We start from the raw sequence: 26,331 nt of genomic DNA on the forward strand, positions 1-26,331 counted from the left end.
CTATCGAATAGTAGAACGTCGAATTAGAGGGCGTCAATTGTAGATATAAAAAGAGAATTCAAGTGCAGATATGTGTAAAATATAACGACAAAACATTTAGCTGAGACATGAATTGAAAACGCCTACAGGCTATAGGATGTTGGAAAATCCTTTAAAATCATTCTTTGACAAGATCTTGTGATTTTTAACTACAAGCTTGAAAAAGTCGAAAAATAGAACTACTCTGAAAACTGCCATTTGAGTAAAATGTCTTTTTATAATTTTGTTTAGTTCACTCAGAACTCGCTGTGTTCGCTGTGCACAAAATCGAGCCTTAGACCCAAATTTCTTTCCGCAATGAATTTACAGTTTGTTATCTCTCCTGTGTTTATGATGTCGATGTAAATGGAAATTTCTTTCTGCGTGTCTACGTCTACGGTCATATCTGTAAAAAGAAGCGGAAATTCGGTTAGTTTGACTGAAGTATCGTCAAATTAAGACTAGTTTTGCTGCCCCTCAGAAATTGCTTTGGATATACCAAAATGAAGCAGAGGGATAAATATACAGTCTAATTTAAATTTCATAAGATGGACCAGAAATGCTCACTAGAAGGAGAAAGCCAAAACTGTAAAAATGCACTTTTTCTCTTGTCTACACTTACTCGATATAAACAACATTTTTGTGTGTTTCTGTTTTAATCATGAAGACAGCGTTCGCGTAATCGATCATATTTTGAACATTTGGGTCAGGTTTCGGTATCCCTGCGCATGCGTGCTCGTCATCAATGTTGCATTCGTTTTGTTGTTCGTCAAGACATTGGTCACTTCTTGCTTTCCCATCTTCTGCATAACGACCTTCATCCGGTCCGGAATAACAATCTCCTGAAAAAATGATACAGAGTTTTTCAGTTAGTATTTTCTTTCTCGTGAAGATATTAAAAACAGTCACCAGTGGCATGTGCAAGACTAACTATCTGATTTTGGTGTTAGTGTACCGAGACTAAGGTCTAGGAGAGTTCCACAGGGAAGTTGTCCAACCTTTAGATTTGCTCTTTATTAAGAATATCAACCGATAAGTTTACCCCCATCACCCGAATAACGTCTTAAGAAGGTTAGAAACGCAAGTGACTTATCTCACTGCACTTTAAAACACCACGTGCACCATTTAGTAAAATATTTTGTTCAAAATCTCATATTGTAACATGTGTTATTCTTACCGTAGTTTTGAATACCAAAGGTGAACCAGCCTTTCTTCTGCGTCTCTGTAGCACATTCACAAACCAACTCTCTGATGAAAGTACTCCACCTTTCTTTATCTTTGAAGGCAGTTTTCCCTTCTTCCGATTTGCTGACGATATGGACAGGCAGAGGTTGTGGAATCTGTCGCGAGTCACGTAAACATCCTAGCTTGACCAGATTCGAGCCGATTGTGTATTGGCAGCTTCCTAAAAAAGTCATCATGAAAAGTACGTGACTCGCAAGATGAAAGAAACAGAAACACAATTTTGATCCCAATACTGAGGTGTGCCAAAAAACACTCTCTATGTATAGCACTTCAAAGTGTATGTTATGTGAATACATTCAGTATTTCAGGAATTCCAGAAACAGTTTAACTGCCTGTGATCTTTTTTTTACCGATCTTTGAAAGAATTGTTTGAAAGAGGAACCATTTCAACCATTTCAACCTATTGATCTAATTAAATCAATGAAAGAGAGGAGTAATCAAAGCTATATAAAATGACATCTCGAACATTCCCCATTTGACTTATTATTGATGCGAAAAGCTTTTCTGGAAGTTGAACCACTGAAACAGTCTCTTCAAAACCTCCAAAATCAAAAGATAAACTGCGTTCGAGTTATATAAAATCTATAATTAGTTTTGGCAAACTTATTCAATTTCTAACTGATGAAATTTTGTACCATTAGTATGCTGAGTGGTAGTTTGAGTGGTGTGGACCTCTTCTGTTGTGTTCGAAGAATTGGTGGCGGTGCCAAATACCCTGGTCGTGGCTGTGGTTGTTGGAAGTGTAAGTGTTGTGGGCGGAAGGGTGGTTGGCGGAAGAGTGGTTGGCAGAGTGGTGGTCGTTTCTTGCATAGTGGTCATAGGTGCAGCGCTAGCAGCCAGTATCATAGCTAAAAAAAGGATAACAGCTTCAACAAGGGGGCTATTAAAAAGCTATTAAAAGGATGTTGCACTACTAACTATGTAAAGCCATCCTTGTAACCCAATCTTTCAAAGTGATTTATGCAGATTTTTTTTTGATGGAAGATAGATTGGTTTTGTCTCTGAATGTATACTTGTTGAAGCAGTCAGTTACCTGAATCAGAGGGTTGCGAGAACTTGCAATCAGGGTCTGGTTGTCCAATTTTGGTGATGGTGGATTGCACTGCTTTGCCGGTCAGTGGAGATTGTACACACCATCGGTCACCAGTTCGTTCATTCTTTTGCATGGCCAGATAGTTACCAGCACTATCACATTGTGGTACGAACACAAACTTGTATACTCCTGATAACTTCCGTTGTTTTGCAAAATCCACTTCGATTGAACAAAGGTTGCTAGGGTTATCTAAAATGGAAAAGTTTTTTTGCAGTTTTAAGAAGAGTTCTATCAGATTCAAAAAGAATAAGAAACATGGTATGCTACCGTCAGATGGAGGAGGGTAGATACCGTTGGCGTGGACGTTAAAAAATTAACTTTGCTACTATGCTACTTACAGATATCGATATCAGGAGATTCATGTAATGGTTGTTGAGGAGGTGCACCTTCAGGTGAGACAGGTGGTGAGCCTGCAGAATACAGACCATTCTCTGGTGTCAAAGCAGGTTCTGGTTCTGGATACAAAGGTTCTTTTGGTGTAGTCTGTGTAAGTCCTTTGCCGTTCGTCTGTTGATAAGTCATGGTTGTAAAGGTTGGTGGTGCAGTCTGTGTAAGTCCTTTCCCGTTCATTTGTTGATAAGTAATTGTAGGTGGTGTAGTCTGCGTGAAACCTTTCCCGACCATTGTAAAGGTTGATGAGGTGGTTAATGGTTGGATGGTTTGAGCAGTTTGCACTGTGAAGGTTGAAGGTGTTGTTTGATAAAATCCTTTGCCATTCGATTGCTGAACAGGCGATTCTGTAAACATAATTCAGCAAAAGGTTATGGCCTTATAGTTATCCATTGAACCATAGAGAAAAGGTTAAAGAGATTATATGGTATGGGGTAGCATTTTCACACACCCGAAGAGGAAAATAAATTCCAGGTAGGCATGGAAAAGTGCAAACATTAACTAATATTACAATAATAAAACTAGACAATTTTGTGCCAAAATGAATCATTCAAAAATTTTCCGAGATCCTAACTATCGTGCACTTGATCGTGCAATCAATACCTAGACGATGTTATCGGCGGGAAAATATGGCGGTATGGCGTTATGGCGGTATATGGGGAAAATCGACGGGAGAGTTTCGAAGAAAATCGTTTAGTCTAAGACTGGCAACTCTACCGACTGTAAACTCTTTTCGGCAGAAAACCCGTTTGCGAATTTTCTTCGGCTTTGGGCTTTTTTCTTAGATAGTGATTCGTCTTAGACTATAACATAGTCTATCAATACCCTTCACTGACCTTCTCTTTCTTGACCACACTGAGCAACAGAATTTGGATGGAAAGTGTTAGCGATCATTCTACCATGCAGAGGGTCAACACACCAAGTGGAACCGTTATCAGCCTTCTGAAGAAGTTCGAACAAGCCTCCTTCATCACACGAAGGGACGTAAGGAACGTCGTGACCTTCTTCACGGAAAATCTCAAGGTTTGCTAATTCTCTTTGAATCATGCATTCTGTCACATCTAACAGAAACAAACACAGAAACTTTGATGTTTTATGAAAGCTTGGTTTTAAAGTATGGTTGTAATGTTGGATCGGCTGATAGAGACTCGTTTTAAAGAAACGCTGAACCCAGTTTTGAGGTCTCTTAGCCAACGGCTACCATTATTCGTGACGTAGAAATTTATCTTTCCCCGATATCATTTCTAACTGGGAGAGTGATGATGGTGTTGGAAAGAACAAAACTTAATTAAAAAATATAAATACAATCCTTACTTCCGCACACAGCTCGACACTCATCCAACGATCGAAACTCATTCTCTTTATCCGTACCACACGGGCTACCTTGCGCTTCTTTACACGTGGCCGTCTTAATGTCAAAGTAAAACAATGGACATAATGACTCGTTGCCCTTGACGACATGCAGATTTAAAGAAGTCAAGCAACGAGGATGGACCAAGCCTTGAAAAAGGAAGGATGGGAAACCGAAAGTTGAATGATAGGTGAAGGACAAACCTGGACAACCACAAAACACTATAACCAATGGAAACTTCTAAGTATTTTAACAAATTCCCTCCAAACTTACCATTATCTATCACTAACAAATCTAAACAAACTTCTTTAACTAAGACTCGTGAAACGATACTTCTTGGTATTGAATACAACAAATGATGCTCTATCGGGAAAATTCATACCACATTCCTACCTGGACATACAGGAAGTTGATCAGCGTGACCTCTAGTTCTAGTCCCTTCCACCTCTTTTCCTGTGTACTCGTCAACACACCATGCAACTCCGTCGGACATTTGCCATTGTACTTTATTGTAGTTCCCGTTCACTTGACAATCCGGAACAAAGATGGGACCTGGTGGTACTTCCGCATTACGGTAATTGTAAGTGATAGCTTTTTCACGTTCTAATTCGCACTGTGATTTTTCTATGAGAAAAGAACAGAAATGAGCCCATAAAATAAAATAGACTTTCATAATTATTCACCAAAAAATATCAAAAAATAATATAAATTACATTTGTTATATGATAAGGCAACGCAAGGCATCGCTCATATTATTTTGATCAACCGCTTGTGAATTTTAATAAGGAACTCACTGGGACATAAAGGTTTCAAATGGCTGCTTGTTTCTTCTGTCATTGTTCCGTTGATTAGTTCTCCCGAATATCGGTCAACACACCACGACCACCCGAAAGGTGACCATTGAATTTCTTCATACAATCCATCAACGGCACTGCAGACAGGAACAGGTAGGTCAGGAATCATGTGCATTTTCTTCTTCGCTTCTTCACGTTCTGACTCACATTTTGTTTTTGGTTGCTCGACGTTTTCTATAAATTGAGCATAACCATATGAAAACAATTTATTCCGGGAATTTTTTCGAGATTTTAGAATATTAAAAGGAAAATCATCCTGGTGTAGCAGGTAGGATTAAGTCGATCCAAAACCTTCATAATCAAACATTCATTGAAGGAGAAACCAAACAAGCAAACAATTGTTTTAAGAAAGGATTACTGACAAAGATCCTTACTATTGGTTCCAGCACATTTGACTGGAGCACCACCACTCAATTTTCGTGTGCCGTAAATTTCCAGCCCACTATCTTGGTTGACGCACCAAATATAACCGAGAGAGAAATCAGCTTGCAAAGCGGAAAACCGACCGTCAGCATCACAAAGGACGGGTGTTTGGTTGCGTTTCAATGAATAGTCACGCATAGAACGACATTTGGTTGGTTCGTGGACGCCATCTATACCTATCGATGGAAGTGCTTGCGGTGTCGGTGTTATGTGTGATGTGTTCTCTTCAATTTTGACACCTTGGAAATAGAAAACAATCTCATTTAAATAAAACTATGAAAATGGTATGGCTCATGAAAATTCCCCAAAATAAAGTGCAGCGTATTAAAAAAAAACATTTCGCAATTTTATTTGAAATTTTTATTATTATTATACAATGTATAGCAATGTGCACTCCCGGTTATTATTATTATTATATGAATTTAAGGATAAGACCAAATGTTATTACATTTAAGTATACTTTTTCGCTCAATTAAGAGACAAATTATTTGAGAAATCGGGAAGACAGACCTTTGCACTTCTCAAAGCATTCTTTTTCAGAAGGGAAATTGTTTGCGTTGCCACCACAACCACCGTAAGTGAACTTCAAACATCGCCCACTCTTTGCGTCGTAATAAAAACGTTCGAATGCAGCTTTACACATTCCCACAGCCAGTGGCAGTAAACAATCTTCGCGATGTGGCTCTGATGTGAAGGAGGGATGAAAAGCTTTTAACAGTCTGATCAATTACTACTTTGCAGGTGGCAGATTTCAAGTGTGAGTGTAACAGCACAAAGGAGAAAAAGCATGTTTCTACGATCAGTGGCATCAATCGTGAATTTTATTTGATGGGAAGTAACCTTTCTGCCTTAACCAGGCTGGCTTCATTTTCAAGTTAAAAGGAACAACTAGCCAACATTTTTGTCACTTACTCAAGAAGAGAACAAGAAAAGACCACGTTAAGAATGACTTTAACTTACCTTTTCCCGTGTCAGTAGTTTGTTCTTTCTCATCTAAAAAAGATTGAATATTAAAGTCTGTTCACGATAAGTGTGCACTCTTTTTTCTTTTACCTATAACTTTTGAAGGAATTATTCAATCTTTATAAATTTGGTATCGTTGGAGAGATATTTGTGAGTGGAACAATTTGAAAAAAAAAAGTCTTTAAAAAAATTCTAAAAACGAAGATGAAAATGAAGAAGAAAAAAATGAAGATCTTGTAGAGAAGTGCTAAAACTTTCATTTTAACTGGAGAGATTCTTTGATCTTAGGAGGTCATCACTGTGAAAAAATTTCACTAAAATATTTTTTCAATATAAAGTTATGATACAAAGTTAATAAGTGATTGACCCCAAAAAACAGCAAAAAACAGCAGAAAACAGCGTTTTTAGACGTCAATCAGCTTAGAACTTTGTTTGATATCTTTTGACTGAATGATTATTTTTGAGAAATTTTTTCACAGTGATGATGTTCGATAATGAAGGAGTCACTTCAGTGAAAATGATAGTTATAGCACCTTTCTACAAGATCTTCATTTTTTTCTTCTTCATTTTCATCTTCATTTTTAGAATTTTGATATGGATTTTTTTATTCCAAATTGTTCCACTCACTAATATCTTTCCAACGATACCAAATTTATAAAGATTGAAGAATTCCTTCAAAAGTTATAGGTAAATGAAAAAAGAGTGCACACTTATCGTGAATAGACTTTAAATCTTTTGCGCAAAACTTTTGTGATAGATCAAAAGAATGAAGCCTAAGAAGGATCACCGGAGAAACTTTTACAATACCGAGATAACGAAAGAAAGAGATTTTAAGCAGTAAAAAAGATCTAACCCTTCATTTTCACGGCGTTTGGTTTATAAATGAATGGTAGCTCATTGTTTGGGTCAATAATAGTGCCGTTGAAACCACCTGAAAAATATGGAAAACTCATTCAAGCAACCCGAATTTATTATTATACACGAAAATAATGAGACAGGGCTTTTTTCTCAGTCTGTTTCAAAGTCTGGTTCACTCATTTTTTGTCCATTTTTTTTGAAATATAATACCAAAGATTTATTATACACTGGATAAACGACTCACAAAACCATGGAGAGCGATCGTTGTATTTCCTTTGTTTTAGAAAACAATTGATGTTCTAGCTTTGTCCGCAAAGGACAACTGTCATGGCGGCTCGAAGATGTCTGAGTTTTAAAAATGTTTATCAGACTTATTTTTAAAATGTTCTCTAGCTCTTTCTTTTTGTACATTTGTAGCCTGGATATCCAGGCTGTAAACTATTTCACAGTCTAGTTTTTGATATTTTTATGTTCTGGTTTACAGCCTGGTCTCCCTAGAGCGATTTGCATTCTCTTAAAGAGAATGCAGTCCGCTTGCTTGCGCTCACATCGCTAAAGCCGTAAGGGCCAATCTACACAGCGCGGAGCAATTCTAAAGCAAAAATAGTATAGTCTTCCAGTTGCTAGTGAAGATAGGGCTTTCTGTTACATGAAAACATGAAAAAGAAGAAAACAGAGGCAAGTTCATTTTCCAAGAAAACATGGTTGGTCATGATAATGCATGCAAACTTTTTTATGGACTTTGGTGTAATCTTTGGATGTTTTAAATAGTTTTAGATCTTGTAAAACCCGCTGTTTATTAATTTCTGTTTCGCTGCCCTGGGTTGGCTAGGAAACATGGGTTTTCACTTTCATTCTCTAGGGAGACCAAGCTCTATAATTTTAGAATTTTGTATGTTGAGGTAAATTTTGTTTTTTCTAAAATTTTGAGCTTGGATATCCAGGCTAGTACATTTGCAGAAAAAAAAATGTTTGAAAGTAAGGCTAGCATTCCAAGCCGGATACATTTGTGAAATCTAATGTGAGAAAAACATCATTAGACAAGAAATTCAGACAGATTGAAAATATCTTTCCAAGAATGTCCCCAGAAGAGCTGAAATTAACATACATAAGACTTGAGTGTCTTGGCTCCACTGTGGTATGAAAATCCTTTGGAGGCACGTGGTGGCAGGTTGTTTTTTTGAGGTTGAAGTTTGAAAATTTCCGGTGTCAACATTAAATTTCTTATACACAGCACGTCTTTTGCATCTTTCTCACAGCTTGAAACGTCATAACGACTTATAAATATCAATTAAGTGGAATAATCTAACTCTCACAGGAAAGTTTTAAGTCTCTTTTGGGAATTGGATGAGTGATTTTCGATAAGAAATGCAATAAAAATGCTTCGAAAAATCATTTAATGAGGAAGGAGAGTGAACAATAATATCATTACTGCGGACATAGCTAGTACACGATAAATCGGCAAAAATCTGTTACTTGTATATCCAATGTATAATAAATCCTTGATAATACACCAAACCTGTGTTCGAGGATTCGGTTAAAAAGAGAACAGATCTAATTATTGTGTTACCTCATTGACACCCCTGTCTGACGGCCCCGGTGGAACTGTTTGCCTCAGTGGGGATAAAAAATCCTATTGAAATCCAAATGGAGATAGAAATTCTATTGTTCCAAGGTTAAAAAATCCAGTGGGGATGGGTTCGGAGGTCAATTTTTAAAAATTGAATGTCGAATGGGGATGAAATCAAAGTCAATTCCAAGTGGGGATTGAAATTTTAGGGCATTTTCCCACCGGGGATGGAATTTTTGTCAAATTTTCCAGCAGGTCTGTGACACAGGTCTGTTCATTGCTTAACAGAAGATCATAGACAAATAACGATCATGTTAAAAAAACTATGTTTGTGATTCAAACCTGTTTTGTTATTGTACCCGACTGCAATTGAATATCCACCTAAAATAAGACGTGAACAGTGTGTGTATGTGCAATAAATTACATAGAGTGTTTCTACTAAAACTAAATGGTGAATTGTGAAAGTTCTTTTTCTTTGTCATTGAATTGATATAGAAGAGAGATTCGTTTCTAAGGCAAAAGCTACCTGTAATGTTGAGAGTGAGAGCTTGGTCCAAATCATGCACTAGCTTGACAGGATGTGTCTCGTTGTGTGGTTTAGGGTTGGTGATGATTGGAGGTACTGGGTAGGGTCGTCCATTGCTCTCCCCTGGTTCAAGCACTAAGGTGAGGGGTGGTGGACGGACTGGAGGTGGAGTGACTGGAGGGGACGTGAGCACGGGTGCAGGCTGTACTAGTTTGATGGGGAGCGGTTGTGGAGCAAGACCGTAAGGTGCAGTAAAAGGGGCATCGTTTGGAGGTGCCAAGGTGGGCTGGATGTGTGGAGCTTTGTTGGGTAGTTCAGTCGCGTATTGTGATGGCATCGTAGTTTTTGTGGGTTCTTCTTTCTTTTGAGGTGCATCGCCTACTGCTTGCGGTTGTTGTGGGGAGTACAATATAGGGGGTGGAGAAAGTAAAGGCGTTCCTGGTTGCAATGGGCGGAATCCTTTTTGACTGTAAACATCTGTTAAGGGAAAATGATAATGATTAGATATGTTTTATGGGTATAATGGGGAAAGCTGAAGTTTCATTTTTGAAGAAAACCAAACCTTACATAAAGAAAGCTGAGAAAAGCTGGCACGTGTCAAGTGTCAAATCATGGTCAAGTTCATTTACTAGTAAAATGGTTAGAGTTGACATCTCAAAAACGAACGAGTCTCCACAAGTCTTGAACGAGCAAACTTGCCTGAAGATTATTGAGTGAAAGATATAAAAACTTATAAATATACCATAACAGATAGCGTCAGTCAAAGTGGGCCGTCCCAAGGGAGGTAGTGATGAGTTATTGTAGACATGATTGGACGAAGTGGCCAGCATCTTGATACCATCATGTTGGTAGTGATCGTTTTTCACCCCCACGACGTACACAGTAATGTTTTGTAGTCTCATGTTGTTCATCAACGACTGAAGTGGAAGAGTTAGAATATTTCAAGACCAGTTACTTTCAACGATTTTTACAACCTTTGAATTAAACCATTTTTCTAAGAATTCTAAAAAACTAAAACAGTTAAGATTCAAAATGATGATCAAAATTAGGGTGTTTATCAGAGTATCTAAAGTTCATATAATTTCTTGTTCACCTAATAAGCAAGGTGATCTTACCACAACTCCTTCTTTTTCTTGACCAGAAAATTCGCCATCAGTGAAAATAACCATCACTTTTGAAGAGTTCACTTTCTGTGGCATGGCTTTGGAGAAAATATCAGCAGCACGATCCAGTGCAAGTTCGGGCCATGTTTCTCCATTCTGTGGCTTGTTACGAATCTGTTCAAGAGCTTCATAAACTCTTTGTTCAGTGTTGTTAGTATCTAAAGCTTTGTAAACGTTGGAGACAGCACTGAAGTCGATTACAGCCACTCTTGCTGGTCCTTCTTCAGTAATTTTAAAGTTCAAAGCAAAGTGTTCTGCATCATCGATGACATCTTGGAGATCAGAGATCATGCTACCTGATGTATCCACAGAGATGACCATATCGATAGGTTTTTCGCATGATGGTCTGATCAAGAGAGGTTTAGGTTGAATGTCTGGTGAGGTTCTGGCGACTAAAAGATAAAACACATTACAGTAGACCAAGTATGGATGGCTTGGACTTTTAGTTGACCAAGTAGTTAAAAAAGGTCTTTACTACAATAACTGGACAGAGAAAATTTAAATGATTATTGTTTAAAACTTAGTCCACTTTTTCTACGAATTCAAGGATGGTCGATTGGAAAAAACAATGAAGCTCGTACATAGAAGGAACTTGGTACGTACCAGGAGCAACGGGCTGATTGTAAGGTAGCCCAATCACCATCAACACGTGACATGACAAAAATAAACAAAAACCAGGGATCCCTCTGCCCTTCATTGCGAGCTCAAAGTTATATAACGAAACAAAATAATATCCAAAATAATTAGAAGCCTGTGTAGTATACCATGATTCAAAAATCAAATTAAATAATGTGAATTGTTGTTGTAGACGTTCTTGCTACCCCAACCATATCTAAATGAGTTTGAAGATTCAGTGAAGCAAAAAATACTCCACCGTACTGTCTTTCTGCTGAAAAATAGAAAGATGTTTAGTAAACATTCGGTTAGAAGGAAGGAGAGTTGTTTTTACTGTTCACTGTGCACGCTTCATTACGCAATACTTTCTTTTATCAAACTTCACTTTAAAAATCTTCGAATTTTCGAATCGTATAGATTTAAAGAAAAAAGATTTTTTAAACATTTTCAAGCATCTTATCAAATTAAAGATCTAAAAGCTCAGAAAAGTTTGATAGTAAGATTTGAAAAGCTGGAAGAAACGAAAAATGTTCATTTTTATAATCAATCTTCAAATTCAGAACATTGCAAACGTTTGAAAACACTGTTTGAAGACGCAAAAAAATGTTTTAAACACTGATAGATTCTAAACCCAAACAAAGAATTTTAAATACTAGAGGAAGATATAAAGAAAAAAAATCGTAGAAAAATAGGTATAAAATAAAACTCAATGCATTTATAAAAAAAATATCATCAATTTGTTATCTATAAAAATATTTGCATGTAAATTAAAATAGCGTAGAAAAATTTGAAGGAAGTTTGCATCAGGACCCAAGAGGGCATATCAGTTGAACCTTGGTAATTATTCCGTGTGAGAAGGTTAACTGTTGAGAATTGTTGGAAAATAATTTGTGAGCCATTTGCCCCATTACCCTGTGTATTTAGACTAATAAACTAGTCGTTGAAAACAGACCCATATACAAAAAATCAAGCTCCAAATAAAAAGAATCGAAGGGGTGAAGTTGCGTCTCTTTTCTGAATTTCAACGACTAGAAGCTTCTTCCCTCAAAAAACGTTGTTTAATTTTACAACCTTTTTTAGGTTTTTGAGAATCCATCCAACTTTTTTGACTAAATGATATTTCATAGTAACATTAAACATGAGAACATATAAATAGATGAGCATTTCCAAAAATGCAATAAACAGAAAGAAAAATAAATGCAATCCCGCACGGGTCAGACATACAGAAATCTGTATGTCTCTCCTTACGATTTTAGGTGAAGAAAAAAAGGCGTTGGAAGAAGCTTCTAGTCGGTTATTTTCCTTTTCTCTCACGCGCGCTGAATATTTAATTAGTGTTTACATTATTTGATTGACAGTTTTATTATAAGGTTATAAGTAATAACCGACTAGTTTATTAGTCTACTGTGTATTGTGTATATGAATGTGTTTCTTATTATCCTTTTTAAAGCCCGTCACCCAACTGACTGGCACATCCCAAATTTGATAATTTCAATTTAAAAATAAGCAAAGACAACATAAAAACATGAACAATTCCAAACGCAGTCACATGTTACCATTGTTGGCAACCTTCTTGCTAACAGTTTCCCAGTACAATAAAAATAAGGTGGAATGCATTAGAACTGGATTTCTTCTCAGCGTGAGAAAGTCAACAAAACATTGAATTGAGTGAGTTTCAGTAACAATTAGGGTTGACCATTTCATTTAAATCGTTCAACAAAACTTTCAACGCTTCTTTCGATTGTTGGAATTTCTCTTCGGAAGATTTGGCTTTCAACGCTGTCGAGATCTGATAAACAAGGGTGAACGTTCTTTGGATCAAAAACCTACGCACATACTCAGGACCTTGCTTCTGAACGGCACGTTGACTAGGAGAAACCAACTTCTTTTTAGCAAGTTGATCTTTCAGTAAGGAGTTCAATATTTTATGGTGGATTGCCCAGTCATCTCCCGTGGAAAGGACGAACTTTTTCAACTCCTGGAAACACACGGCGTCAATCTCACTCAGCCGTTCAGCTATCTCCGTATCAAAGTCGTATTTCTCAGCTAGAGCCAATGCTTCGAACCCAAGCTGTCTAGCGGTAACATAAGTATTATTAATAGCCTGTGTATTGGTGTATTCAAGTAATTGTTCGAGTTCTTCAGCTGGTAGTGATTTATTCAAAGTTGATTTCAATTTCTTGAAGAGGTTCATTTGATCATTATACGAAGCACATTTGACGTGAACAATGTTTTTCATGATTCGAATCTCCGTAGGTGAAGTCAATTGAATTTGCTTCAAACCTTGGATGATGGCCGTGTACTTGGAAAATAAGTCTGAGATATCTCCTTGAAGTTTTGCAAAGTCCGTCACCTTGGATTCACCAGCCACAGTTTCGTACTGTTGCTCGTACAGATAAGCTTCCACTTTCTCTTGGAATCGCGGTAAGGTCGTTTCCAGCTTTCTTTCAACGTTTCTCAATCGTTCCAGGATGAGAGAGACATGTCCGATGTTCCCTTCTTCTCCGTCCACTTCGTTGATGATCAGGTGGAACTGCTGTACCTAAATCCCAAGCAAAGTTTTATAAGAATTGAGCGAATATAACAGTCAGTTTTGTTGTCTATCTGAACAAGCTGGAAAATGAATTTAGAAATATGTGCTTATAAATGTGACAGGGAGACGGACAAACATAGAAGTAAGGGAATACCTGGTACTCTTCTAGATCAGCATGACAGAGTATACAGACAGGGAGATAGGAGCACGTGGTGGGTTCTTTATCAGGACAGCCAACAACGTTGATCAAACGAGCTGTACTTCGTCCATGCTCGTCATAATACAACAACAGGTCGTTCTTGCAACAGAAACGACAAAATACTGACCCGCATACACTGAAAAAAAACGAGTCTGTTGATTAGTAATAATGATATAACTTTAAATACAAGATAATGGAACGCTCCTTCAAAGCTAGATTTGCACTATAAAAAGTCAGGTCGATATTGCTATGGAAAATGATGGGCTACACCTGCAAAATCATAGCACGTGAACTCTTGAGGCGATTTTTACGTGTCTTTTCTGCGAAGAAGAGTCAAGTACAAGGCTAGCAAAAAGATTGCTGTTGTTAAAGTGAACCATCAATACCAAAATATGGAGAAATACGGTTTATAGAATGCCTTCTTTCTAAAACCACAATTGATTTAGTAGAACGTTTTGACATTAGAAATTTTGTATCACAGTATGAGATATTAAAAAGCATGTCTCATTTTTTATGTAACAAGTAATTTTGCATTGTTTTTGCGAGACCAACAAACAGTTTCGTATATTAAGAGGCTGATAATGATAATTGCAAAATTTGGCTGAGTAAACATACCGGCAATGATGTTTGACATTAAAGATGGTGAATTTAGATTGACATTTCGTGCACCATTCAACTTCTTGACTTTCCTGAATGAAAAGAATTGCATGCAATTCATAAGAAAATTCCCTTCGCATCACACAAGATTTTATCACATGTTTTTTCCTTTAAAACTAACATTCGAAAGAAAAGACAACATACCAGCCACTTTTGAGTTTTCTGCCATTCTGGTACTTTGATGCCCAGTAGAGAATCCGCGAAGTTTTTCAACTTTTGGTCAGGACGAACGTTATCAGCAAACCCAGTCACCAGTCGATCCAACTCTTCACAAACAATGATGCGCTTGTTTTTACGACATTCAATGAATTCTTCAGTAAGGCTTTTACATTCTCCAAGTGCTTGTGTGTGTAGGTCAGAGCAATTGTAACATACCTGAAATGTTTCAGAATGCTCACGATTAAGATGTTGGGAATGGATCTACTGAAAACACTCAAGTTCAAGATGGTTATAAACTTAAACACAGTTGGAAAACAACGATAAATCAACAAACCCCACTGTTTATGACAGTACATACGACAAATTAAACGGCTTTTCATACTCCTTAAAATATACTTTAAAAAAACTATATATTCCTAAAGTTTCAACCTCCATTCCAGTTGGAAATGATAGAACACCTATCTTAAGGTCGAATTGTGGTTATAAAACGTATATCTAATTATAACAAACGCTGCTCTTAAGGATACGTATTTGTGAGAGACGCAAAGAAATACGGCATTGATCATAAATAATGTAGTTTTTGGATTAAATATAAAAGGATATAAAGATAAATTGATGAGATATGTTGGTAAGTTTAGTTGGTGTAACTTCACTGCTTTGTTTTCGATTTTTACAAACTACCTACCCTATGGATGTTTCCTTGAGGATCAGGTTGACAATCTGCATTCAACCGTTTGCGGTATTGACAACATTTCTCACAAAATACCTCCCCGCATCTAAAAAAAGTCGCAAACAAATTATAATAAAGACATTCTCTAAATAAGTATTTTGTTTATTAAGATTGCTCACATTCAAATCTGAGTATATCGGATCGTAGTCAAAAATGAAAAGGGTAAAAGTGACATTTCAAGCTGTATCCATTTTGTGGCTGTGCAGGTTGGGTTTTTGAGGTTACCCTTAGGTGATTGATTTAGGAGCCACCCGCTAAGGCCAAACAATTTTTTAAAGAAAACACGGAATTTTGAGGTTGCTCCAAACTAAGGCTATAGGCAAAAAATCAATGTTGGATTTTTGAGGTTCCAAAATCGAGGTTACCTTTTCTAAACTTGATATCTTTACTATTACAGGTCAGATTGTAATATAATTTGATATCTATGTAGCTAAAAGGCCAAATTTTCATTTTTTGTTTGTTCAATGAGGTTACCTTCCTAGGAATGTTGAGAAAATGAGGTTACCAAAATAAGATGACTTGTAAAGACAGGTGAGATATTATTTTATATCATTTCAACTGGAAATCAAGCAATGTGACCTGTTCATATCTTTCTTAACATGAACAAATTAAGAAAGAAGTAAATTATGTTGACTTTTTGAGGTTACTTTGACGCTATTTATGTTTTATGTTGTAGCAAAATTAACTCCATTTTGCTATTAAAAATATGTTTATTTTTTAAAACATAAAATAATAGTATTTTAGATTACTCTCATTATTATTTGCTAGTTATTGGTGAAGATCTCTCTTTTCCATTAGAAATAGTCTGAGAATTTGAAAAATGTAGGTTTTATGAGGTTAACGCACTTCCAAATGAAAATGCTGACTGTGTAGATAGATAATAGTAACAATAATATAAGACCAAACAGGAATGTTTAGCATTTTGCTTCTTATTTGTTTATGTTTAGAAGCTATTCCATTGCAAAAGATAACCTTGCATTGTCCATTTTTGTTTTGTGTAGATATAGCAACAATACATTTGATCAGAGTGAAAGCAGACTTTTTGTTATCAGTCAAACCAAATTGAAGCAATATGTTCTTTTTCTTTTTAGTGATGAAGACAGGTTAATTATAACTAATGTTTTTTTTCTTTTTAGTGAAGAATTAATGAAATAAGAGTTAATGAATAGTTATAATGGCACCTTTTTCTTGGAAGTGTGAGAAATGTGGTAAAATCATGAACCATGTTAAAAGTGTTGCAAGGCACAAAAAGAAACATTTGGAAGAAAATACTCAAAAGTTTAATTGTGACAAGTGCTCTAAAAGTTTTGACAGAAAAGAAAACCTAGCCAGGCATCATAAAACATGCAAGACAAACAAATCTGATAGACAGTGTACAATCTGTCTCAAACGTTTCAAAGAACCATGGCAAATGAAAAGACATTTAAAAACTCATGTAAACAAAAAAACAGTTAAATGTAACAATTGTGGTTCTTGGATTAAGGATGATTTTGAATCGCACAGTGTGTTGTGTTTGAGGGAGAAAGCAATTACAAGTGAAGAATTGGATAATGAGTACCCTTCCATGGTTCCAATTACAAGGTACAGCTTTTATTGAGACACTTCTGTCTCAGTGACTTTGTGAGAATTTTTAAGTGAGTGGGGATATGCGTGGACCTACTGGGGTATCTAAAGTAGTATTACTGTAGTACCAGTTTTTATTTGGATAAAGGATTATTTTGTGTTTTGTTCTTAGCCAGCTCTAGCATACAAGATTTAAGGCAATATTTGATTTTTTTTCAGTCGACCAGTTGTTGAAGAAATTGAACTTGAAGAAAACTTTGTTAGTGATTTGGAAATGAGTGTGCTAATGGATTTTCAAAGGTAAGCGTTTGTCAATTACATTAAAGCAAATTGAAGCAGTCCAGAATCAACTTAGAAATTATTTATACTATTATGAAATACTTCTTATAAATTCTTATTCATTTTTATATTGATTTTAGCTTAGACGAACAGCAGCATTTGGAAGAGTCTCAGCCTAGCAGAGAAACATCAACAAATATGGAGACTCCAGAAAGATTGAACAGTACTGCTATACGGTTTAGAAAAGTAAGAGTTTAGAACTATCAGAATTTCAGATTTTAACAGAAACCAAGTTATATGATAATCGATAGTTCTTTGCTCATCTTTCAGTTTCATTTTTATTTAGGTTAGGTCCTGTTTTATATCACAAATCTTTCTTTTATAGCAGCAAACTTCAACACCTGCAGCTGCGCCTTTGCCTAGAAGTGCTGACAAAACTCCAGAGAAGAATAACGTTAATGATATTGCCAATCATTCAATGACGCATAATACAAGAAAAAGAAAGAGCAGGCTATCTGAAGATCTGGCAACATTCATTTCTGAGCTTGAGTTGGATACTGATGACCAAGTTGATGTTATTACCCTCTCTTTGAAAAAGCTGGGCATCTTAGATCAATTCAACTTCACCAGAAAGCCAACAAAAAGCGGACGTAAGCTGTTACCTTTTGAAGTTCGGAAAGCAGTTTGGGACTTTTGGCATGAGAAAGGCACCGCTTCGACACTAACATCGAGACCTGCAAAGCTAAGAGCAAAAGATAAACCAAAAGTACAAGCAAATCTTGAATTTATACCTACAACCACAATGATTGTCCAGAGGAAGGTGGATTTTTATCAATCAAACTGGAGTATTTTGAATGAAACCTATAAAGTGTTGTATCATAAATTTCTTAACATCAGTGGCCTTAAGATCTCATATGGTGCATTTATATCATTGAAACCATTTTATATCAGACCAGCAACACCCAAAGATCTTGAAATGTGTTGCTGTAAGAAGCATCTTCATGCTCGATGGTCCATCAAAGCTTTAATCGATAATTGTAATAAACAAAAAATAGATCTTGGCGATGTTAAAGACTATTCCAGTTTCTTCACCTGTCTAACCAAGAAGTGTGGTAAAGAGGAAGAGTCGACATACATTTCATGGAAATGTACACCAGATAAAGTTACACTTTGCAATGACATCAAAAAAGATTGGAAGACTTTAAAGACGAAAATCCTTGAGCGTGATGACAAGAAAACATCAGTCCCTATGCAGCATTTTGAGCTGCTTGAGATGGTAACCCGAAAAGGGAAGCAGGTAACTCGGCTTAAAGCAGTCTCCACACCAGCGAGCCTTGAGTTCATCACACAATTTATCGAGAAGCAACTTGCCTCTATTATCCACCATCGTAATCAACTCAAACATTACAGGAAAACACTCTCAATGTTCAAAGAACGCTTTGACACAATCCTACTGGATGTAGATTTCTCTGAAAATCTTTCTATCCCAGTCAAATACGAGCCCCAATCGCTTCATTGGTCACATCAGCAGGTAACTGTCCATTCAGGCATTTCCAAAATCAGAGGTGAAAAATCATATCATGCGTATGTATCCGATGACTTAAAACACGACCAGCATTTCGTGCAAGTTTCGATAATGGAAATGTTAAAAAATGTGGAAGTCCAAAAAACTGATCAAATAATAATAGAAAGCGATAATTGCTCTTCTCAGTACAAATCTTCAGCCCACTTTCATAGTATGCAGACTCTTGCAAAAAGTCTCAACACCAACGTGATCAGGGTCTATGGAATTGCTGAACATGGCAAAGGGGAGGTCGACCACGTTGGTGGCCTCGCAAAAACAACGATCAGAAGAGCAGTAGCTGAAGGAAACTTCTTTGGAGATGCTAATGATATTGTTACATATCTTTCAGAGCATTTGTTGAGTAGTGATCATCTTAATTACGACATCAAAGAAATTACAACCAAGCAAGTCGAAATAGAACGTTCGAATGCTAAGCTTAAAGTCTTTCCAACTGTTGATGGTTCATCAAAGTTTGGAGTGATCGTATTCAAACCTGATTTTTCAGTTCGTGCTGCGAGTCGTCTGTGTATTTGTGACGTATGCAAGGAAGACTATGGATCATGCAACTTGTTTGAAGACTTTCAACTTGATATTGGGATTTTAAAAACAACAACATTGAGATCAGAGGCTTCCCACGACGATCATGTTATCAGTGAGGAATTGGTCATTCCTGATTCTGTTTGTGCTGTAGCAGCAAGCGAAAGCTCAACTGACAGTGTATGGTTCATAAAAATTGAGAGTGAGGAGCTGGTGGCAGATGATGATAATATTGAAGATGGTTACCAGCACAAGGTTTTGAAAGGAGAAAAATACATAAAAGGGAGGTATTTGGAAAGGGAAGATGCTAACGACAAAAAACAAAAATATAAATTGATGAATAAAGTGGTATATTTCTACAGAGCTAACATCGTTTATCCGTTCGTTTGTTTTGAGATAAAAAAGAACAGTTTTCACTTATGGAATCGAGACTATCTTGACGTTATAGCATACTCAGAAAGTATTCAAACCTTTTAGATTGTTGTTCATCTTCTATAATGTTAGATGTTTTCCTATATAACTGTTAATATATATATACAATTCTAGAAAGACTTTGACAGGCTTATGATAGTAACCTCAAGATGACAACATTTTTTGGAATACTTGATAGATAGGCTAAACCAATAACTCTATAGTGATGTCCTTTATAAGCTGATTATGATTACGAGCAAATCCTTTCAGTAAATACTTTCCCAAGGTTTTCTCTAATTTATTTTCATTTTTTAGTTTCCAACTCATTAAATATTATACTATATGATATGTTCCAGTTTCAGTATTTTAGAGTAACCTCAATTTAGCAACATTTTGTTTCAATTGTAATGTTATATTATGATTGATAGTTAGGAAAAGTACTACTACTGTTAGAATGCACTTCTTGCATTCTTGCAATGCATGACTTTGACCGAATTATGATATTGTGGAAAAGTTTCTGTTGATTTTCTCTTGGTAACCTCAATATGACAACATTTTTTGAATACTCGATTTGCGATAGCTCAGCTCAACCAAGAACTTGTGTGGCGTGGTGATTATCATTTTGCAGCAAATGCTTTCAGTAAATGTTTCTCCAAGCTTTTTTAGTTCATTTTCATTTTTTACTTTCCGGTTCACTAAATATTATACCATATGATATGTTCCAGTTTTAGTGTTTTAAAGTAACCTCAATTTAGCAACGTTTTAATTGTATAATATGTTATATTTTGATTGATAGTTAAGATAATTGATAGGAAAGATATTATATTGTTCCCATATGCAATCATAACAAAATTTTAACAGGTTTATGATGATAATGCAATGGTTTATTTGATTTTTCACAAGGTAACCTCAAAATCCCAACAAAATAATGATTCTAACTATTGAATAATAATGTCTTACACATTTTCGGATTATATTTATTCCAAAAGCTAGCAAATTTGATTCATTTTTCACAGATAAAGTTGGTTTTATGAATGAATGATTGGAAAATTTGTTTGAAAAGTAACCTCAAATATCCAACATTCTGCTGAATATATTGCCCACTTTTTTTGATATGTTGTTGATTGATGCTTTGAGAGTTGTGTTACAAAATTCTCAGTTTCCACGACTATCTATATGAAAATTATGATGAATAAAAGGAAGGTGTGTAGAATTGCTAGTAACCTCAATTTTCCAACATTTTTCAAAAATTTAAAAACAGAACACAAAATAGTAACCTCATGGAAACAACATATCTGAATTTCAATGTTTACTTTACACTGATGAGGTAATTATTGAATTTTTTTTTAAATGTGATTTTTTTTCGAAAAAAGAAATGTCACACTATTTTTGACTATGATCATCGTCAGGGTTGGCGCGGGCAAATTTGGGACAAATAGGGACAAATTTGAAACGAAAAAGCTTGTATTTTGTAGAGCCCACGAAAAGTTTATTCCATCTGGCCAATTCATGTTTGTGAGTGAGTGCACTAATTATAGTTTTGATTCTGCTGAAGATCCTCATTCCGGTGTTCGTGTTACTAGATGCCAAAACTGTCAAAGTGAAAGATCACAATATTTGGCAAAAGATAATTGGGAGGATGAAATTTTGCCAATTTTCTTTGGCAAAAATTCAGGCTGGGATAATACCAAGAACAGCACATATAGTCATCTGGGGTAATTACGGGACAGTTAACATTAAGGGGTAAATACAGGACACCCCTAAAGATGGTGTTATTGTTATAAATTTGGATTCAGATGGGGAGGATTTTGGAGATAGTCATTCTAGCTGCTAGAAAAATGTCTAGTTAGATTTTATATTCTAACATATACTTTTGATGTTTCAACAAAAGTTTCATATGTCACCATAAAAATCAATTTTCGTAGTTTTAGAAGGAACTTTTCAAGCTTTAGTGTCAGGAAGAGCTGCAATCACTTTGACTATATTTTGACTGAATTCTGGCATCAAGATACTATGGTTTGAGATTATAATAGTCTCATTGTCAAACAAAGCACCTTATCTCTAAAAAGTGTGTCCCATATTTACCCCATAGTCAAATCTTAATTTTGGGGTAATTATGGGACACTAAAGTTTGAGTTTCAAGTGTTTATTTTTTATAAGAAAAGTACAAACTTGATTTCCTAGTTTAATGGAATCATAACTACACTCTAAGTCTTTCAAAACCTTCAAAGGTTTGCATCTAAATTTACTTCAGTTGGTCTAGATTGCTCTATACAAATATTACTGTTTAAAGTGTCCCGTTATTACCCCAAAATGGGAAAAAAGCTGGGGTAAAAACGGGACACTGTCACTAATTTTGTTGCAAGTCCTTTAAATGATAGCACTTGGATTTGAAGTCATCAAGTGAATGCAAAACCTCAAATATCATGACCTTTTGGAAAGATATCTGGATTTTTCAATAACATTTTATACCTGTCCCATATTTACCCCGAGGGTGTCCCGTAATTACCCCAAAATGCGGGGTAATTACAGGACACCTTTAAAATAAATTTTAGGAACATCTACTAAATTTCAAGGAAAAGTAATACATCTTGTGTAAAGGTCATACTTTGACAAATAAAATATCAAAAGATCGGATCTCTAGGATTAATACTTTCAGAGTGATGCCCAAATAAGTCAAAATCGTCCCGTAATTACCCCAGATGACTATACTAAAATTTGGGATGATTCTGTTTAACAGAACTAAAGCTTTAAAAAACTAAGAACTTTTTAACAGGTTCAAAAACCCACCTTATTGGAACTTATTTTTGCGGGAATAAATTTTAGCGTTTTTCGTAAAAATTGCGAAAATTTGAGTCCACCAAAAATTTTGAGAGTTAAAAACCGCGAAAATCAATTCCCGCAAAATACAATTTTTTCCAATTTTATCGAAAAATTTGAAAAATCCCTAGGAAAACGAAATAAATTTGTCCAAAAAAGGGCAGAACCGCGAAAATTAATACCAGGGCTCGAAATAACGAAATAACATTGTCCGACCCAAATAACTTCATGTCCGATCGAATAATGATATTTTTCAAGCTAAAGCAACCCTGATCGGAAATTTTGTCTGACCCACTTGAAATCGTTATTTCGAGTCTTGAAAACCTACGAAAATTCCAGAATGAAAAAACCGGGAAAATTAAAACCTGCAAAATGCAATTTTTCGGATAATTTTTTTCGACCGCGAAAATTCGTTCCCACGAAAATTAGTTCCAATAAGGTACTTTCCCAAGGAAATGCGGACACAAGAGTGTTTGTTTACATCCTGACACCAAATGTTTGAGAGCTAAGAAATATGCACGCAGCTGTTGTACCTAATCCCGATCTTGTGTAGAATAAACTTCAGCTGACTCATGCATCATTATGTTGTTTTGATGATGGAATTTTTAATTACTAAATATGACATTGTGATATGGAAAAGGTCTGTATTATGCAGGGAAAATATGTCTCTAATTTTCTAACACCAATCAACCCTTAGCTATTCGATCAGCTTTTAAGGAAAATACATGGAAAATTCTTATCCATGACCGCTAATACCGAGTTTATGTATGTGTGTTTTTCTGCGCCTGAGACGGTAAGGTTCTAATTTGACTAGATCCTGACTGACTGAGGACGACGGTAAATCAGCACTTAAATTACTCGCTAATATTTCAGATATTTCAGATGCCAACCATCTAGTCCCATCGAAAAAAAGCTTGATAATACATTTGATGGTTGTGCAAGTTTTCCGAAACAGATGTTGTCCGGCAACGAGTGATATTCAGTAAAAACAACAAACAACATCAGTATGCACTAGCCGATCTCTGATTTTTGTTTCCGTAGTATATACAGGGAATAAAGCCTGTCTGCCTGTTAGAAAGGCTTATCAAAATACAACTTTTATTTAAAATTGTTCTTTAGTCGCAATTAGATCGGGTAACTTGTATCAGTGGAGGCATAGCTTTATGATAATGCCGCAGATCTATCAGTGGATAGTATTCAATTATCATTATCCCTCTATTTTCATTTCAATTTTTACTGCTCTATTCACATACTGAATTTGAATTTGAAAGATTGATTGATTTCTTGATATTTTTATCCCTGTTTTATATATATAGTATGAAAATAAAATGTGTTGATATCTGGCCTGTATTTTCACTTACTGTTAAATTTCTTTGACAACAAATTTATTTTGATAACTCCACCAAGTTTATCAATCATACTTTCTGTCATAACATGTCACAATAACTTTCACTGATAGCGCAACCTTTTTAACTCTTTCGTTTTCATTCAAAATTACCGGACGTCAATTGGAGAGTTATAGAACGCCCGCCGCCTGACCGCCTATCACCCGATGGGATTGACAAATAACAAGTGTGTAACTTGCCGCGCGAGTGACGTGAAACGAAAACCAAAATATGGCTTCGTTGGAATACCGGTTGAAACACTTGTGAGGCACGTCACGTGACCATCTAAATGTACCGCAAAATCAGGAATACACGCCACCCGGCCAGTACGGCACGCCACCCGGCCAGTACGGCACATCACAGTGCCAATAAGGCATATTTCACTATCTTGACGTGCGTAGCGCAAACAATGCACCAAGTCTGAGGCGTCCGGGGCACTAAGTTTCAAAATAAATGTTAAAATCCCTGGATTGTCCGGGCACCGGGGAATCGGCAGACAGGGTCGTAGGAAGCAATTAATGTTTTGGTTCAATTAGTTCAGTGTATCAAATCTCTCAGTTTAATTGACACTTTAATATCTTCATTGCATCACAGGGAAAGGTTCGCTGTTATTTTAGTTTGTATTTTTGAAAGACCCCATCGGATTTAGGCCACGGTATCGGTATAAAGTAAAGAATTTCAAAATTTCCATACCTTCTGCAGTTGTACTTCCTCTCTGCAAAGCCAAATGGCTTCGCACATCTATGACAATGATTGAATTTTGATTTATCTTTCCAATGAGCTCTATTTAAACGTAGAAATGAAGAATTTGCTATCAGACCACTCTGTTGTTCAACTTCCGGACTGCTTAAATTCCCTGAATCTTCAGACACTAAATTGTCAAGATCCTGCTGAATAGATTGATTATATGAAGGAATATAGTCTGCACCAGGGTCACTCAGCGTTCTACGACTCGATTCATCGTGGTTTTGCCCATTCTGTGTCGTTTTACTGACCAAATTTTTGAAGAAACCAGGGGTGCTGAATGTCAGCCTCCTGACCTTGTCGGCCATCTTTTTTTGACTTGCTTATCTTCACATTTACTCGTGGATTAGTCTATTCAGCGGCGGATCTGAGGGGGTTCAAATGGTTCAGCTGAACCACCCCAACCCTTTTAGTACATAAAAAAAACAAAGACCCTTTCTTCAAGTGAAATCTAGTTTTCTGATCGGAGCTGATTTTTCTTTTTGGTCATATCTCGACATTATTGCGAAGCGAATATACATGAGCGAAGCAGTTTTGCTATAGTGTGTGCGTACCTTTAAACTCTATATACCAGGGAAGCGCAGAAGGAAAATGAAAATTTAGTTCCCGTCTGTTAAATGTAGATAAGTATTTCGTTCAAGGTTCTGTTTCGCGTCCAAATATAGGTATCAATCTCGGTTTGGTAGATGGTTTCGTTAATAAAGTTGATCTTTACGGCACCGAAAATGTCCGAGTTAGGGCTTTTTTCCAAAAGAGACATTTCGTCGTTTCCGTATATTTTGTATCTCTTCCTTCACCTATGAGACAGCTGATTGGTTGATATTCTCGTACTATCAGACAACTGATTGGTTGATTTTTTCGTTGTTATGGTTTCGATCTTTTTATTTTTATTTATCGAAACCATTTTGTGAATTTTTTAATCGAAGAATATTTACTGAAAGAATTTTATCGACCTGGAAGCTTAGTGGAAGTTTAGTGAATTTATTGCTCTGCTGTGGCGATTATCATTTGGAAAAATCATATAATCAGTTTCATCCACCATAACATTTTGGATTCAATAAAACACAACTTTGTGCACCAACAAGGAAGACTTTTTCCTCACTTTTAGCAGTGGGAAGGAAATTGCACTCCACCTTTTACAGTCATAGTTTTCTTTTCACTTGGGGAAATTTTTCTTGACACAAGAGTTAAATTTCCCAGCATCCTGTCTGTCTGTCTGTAACTATCTGATCTGATTAAGAAATATCAACACCGACACTTTTTAGATAAAAAATTTGATGTCCGACTAAAACAGAACAGTCCTAAATATCCACTATTTCTATATTTCTCTCATCGTGTTCGTCAAAATATCAGGACAATCAAGACTTTTTCCACTAACTGGGCTAAAAAATTTGGGTCAATATGTCTGCTTTTTTAATTCTGTTATTCAAGCATTATATTCTGTCAAAAGTTTTCGTGACTTTGTTTATAATTTTGACATTAACTGTGGTAACTCAGGAAAGTTAATGATTAGGGAATTGTTTATCGCTATGTCAAATGCACCGATTGAAACATACCATTTGATTCCTTCTTTTTGTCTTGGGCCGGATTATGATCACAGTCACTTTCAACAGTTTGATGCTCAAAAATGTCTAATATATTTGCTGTACCAAATTTATGATTTAAATCTTAAAGTTCTGCA

At 36.0% G+C, this 26,331-nt stretch overlaps 3 protein-coding genes across 6 annotated transcripts; 1 reads left to right on the forward strand and 2 right to left on the reverse strand.

Annotated features, from left to right (window-relative positions):
- Positions 1-123: 123 nt before the first annotated feature.
- On the reverse strand, positions 124-11,278 carry LOC136802550 (uncharacterized). Of its 4 annotated transcripts, XM_067059284.1 has the most exons (19): positions 11,058-11,278; positions 10,407-10,846; positions 10,034-10,208; positions 9,292-9,768; positions 9,108-9,146; positions 7,191-7,268; positions 6,335-6,367; positions 5,885-6,058; positions 5,326-5,613; positions 4,892-5,125; positions 4,491-4,721; positions 4,061-4,246; positions 3,583-3,807; positions 2,695-3,093; positions 2,297-2,545; positions 1,899-2,111; positions 1,196-1,423; positions 641-860; positions 124-424 (listed from the first exon to the last, which is right to left on the reverse strand). In XM_067059284.1, exons 1-19 carry the CDS (start codon positions 11,149-11,151, stop codon positions 343-345), a joined length of 4,065 nt encoding a protein of 1,354 aa, XP_066915385.1. In that variant the 5' UTR covers positions 11,152-11,278; the 3' UTR covers positions 124-342. The 4 variants fall into 4 exon arrangements, with proteins under 4 accessions (XP_066915385.1, XP_066915386.1, XP_066915387.1 ...); XM_067059285.1 differs by lacking the exon at positions 5,885-6,058 and having other exon boundaries at positions 11,058-11,236; XM_067059286.1 differs by lacking the exons at positions 3,583-3,807; positions 4,061-4,246 and having other exon boundaries at positions 11,058-11,249.
- Positions 11,279-12,478: 1,200 nt separating this feature from the next.
- On the reverse strand, positions 12,479-25,234 carry LOC136802551 (uncharacterized). Its single transcript, XM_067059288.1, has 6 exons — positions 24,600-25,234; positions 15,303-15,393; positions 14,603-14,833; positions 14,417-14,490; positions 13,757-13,937; positions 12,479-13,611 (listed from the first exon to the last, which is right to left on the reverse strand). Exons 1-6 carry the CDS (start codon positions 24,956-24,958, stop codon positions 12,745-12,747), a joined length of 1,803 nt encoding a protein of 600 aa, XP_066915389.1. The 5' UTR covers positions 24,959-25,234; the 3' UTR covers positions 12,479-12,744.
- LOC136802589 (uncharacterized) lies at positions 17,300-19,767 on the forward strand. The gene is made up of 2 exons (XM_067059343.1): positions 17,300-17,435; positions 17,575-19,767. The coding sequence occupies exons 1-2, from the start codon at positions 17,388-17,390 to the stop codon at positions 19,765-19,767; spliced, it is 2,241 nt and encodes a 746-aa protein (XP_066915444.1). The 5' UTR covers positions 17,300-17,387.
- Positions 25,235-26,331: the final 1,097 nt, after the last annotated feature.

Source organism: Clytia hemisphaerica, unplaced genomic scaffold (genome assembly GCF_902728285.1).
Source record: "Clytia hemisphaerica strain Z4C2 unplaced genomic scaffold, Clytia hemisphaerica genome assembly, whole genome shotgun sequence".
Taxonomy (NCBI): Eukaryota; Metazoa; Cnidaria; class Hydrozoa; order Leptothecata; family Clytiidae; genus Clytia; species Clytia hemisphaerica.

Coding starts and splice junctions, on each gene's coding strand:
- LOC136802550 (XM_067059284.1), bottom strand. CDS start 11,151: ATGAAGGGCAGAGGGATCCCTGGTTTTTGTTTATTTTTGTCATGTCAC. Junction 5,614..5,884: donor ATGCTTTGAGAAGTGCAAAG/GTCTGTCTTCCC, acceptor TCTATTTCCAAG/GTGTCAAAATTGAAGAGAAC. Junction 425..640: donor AAAAATGTTGTTTATATCGA/GTAAGTGTAGAC, acceptor TTCTTTTTACAG/ATATGACCGTAGACGTAGAC.
- LOC136802589 (XM_067059343.1), top strand. CDS start 17,388: ATGGAGACTCCAGAAAGATTGAACAGTACTGCTATACGGTTTAGAAAA. Junction 17,436..17,574: donor CTGCTATACGGTTTAGAAAA/GTAAGAGTTTAG, acceptor TTTCTTTTATAG/CAGCAAACTTCAACACCTGC.
- LOC136802551 (XM_067059288.1), bottom strand. CDS start 24,958: ATGGCCGACAAGGTCAGGAGGCTGACATTCAGCACCCCTGGTTTCTTC. Junction 13,938..14,416: donor AATGTCAAACATCATTGCCG/GTATGTTTACTC, acceptor GTTTTTTTTCAG/TGTATGCGGGTCAGTATTTT. Junction 13,612..13,756: donor CTGATCTAGAAGAGTACCAG/GTATTCCCTTAC, acceptor CTTGGGATTTAG/GTACAGCAGTTCCACCTGAT.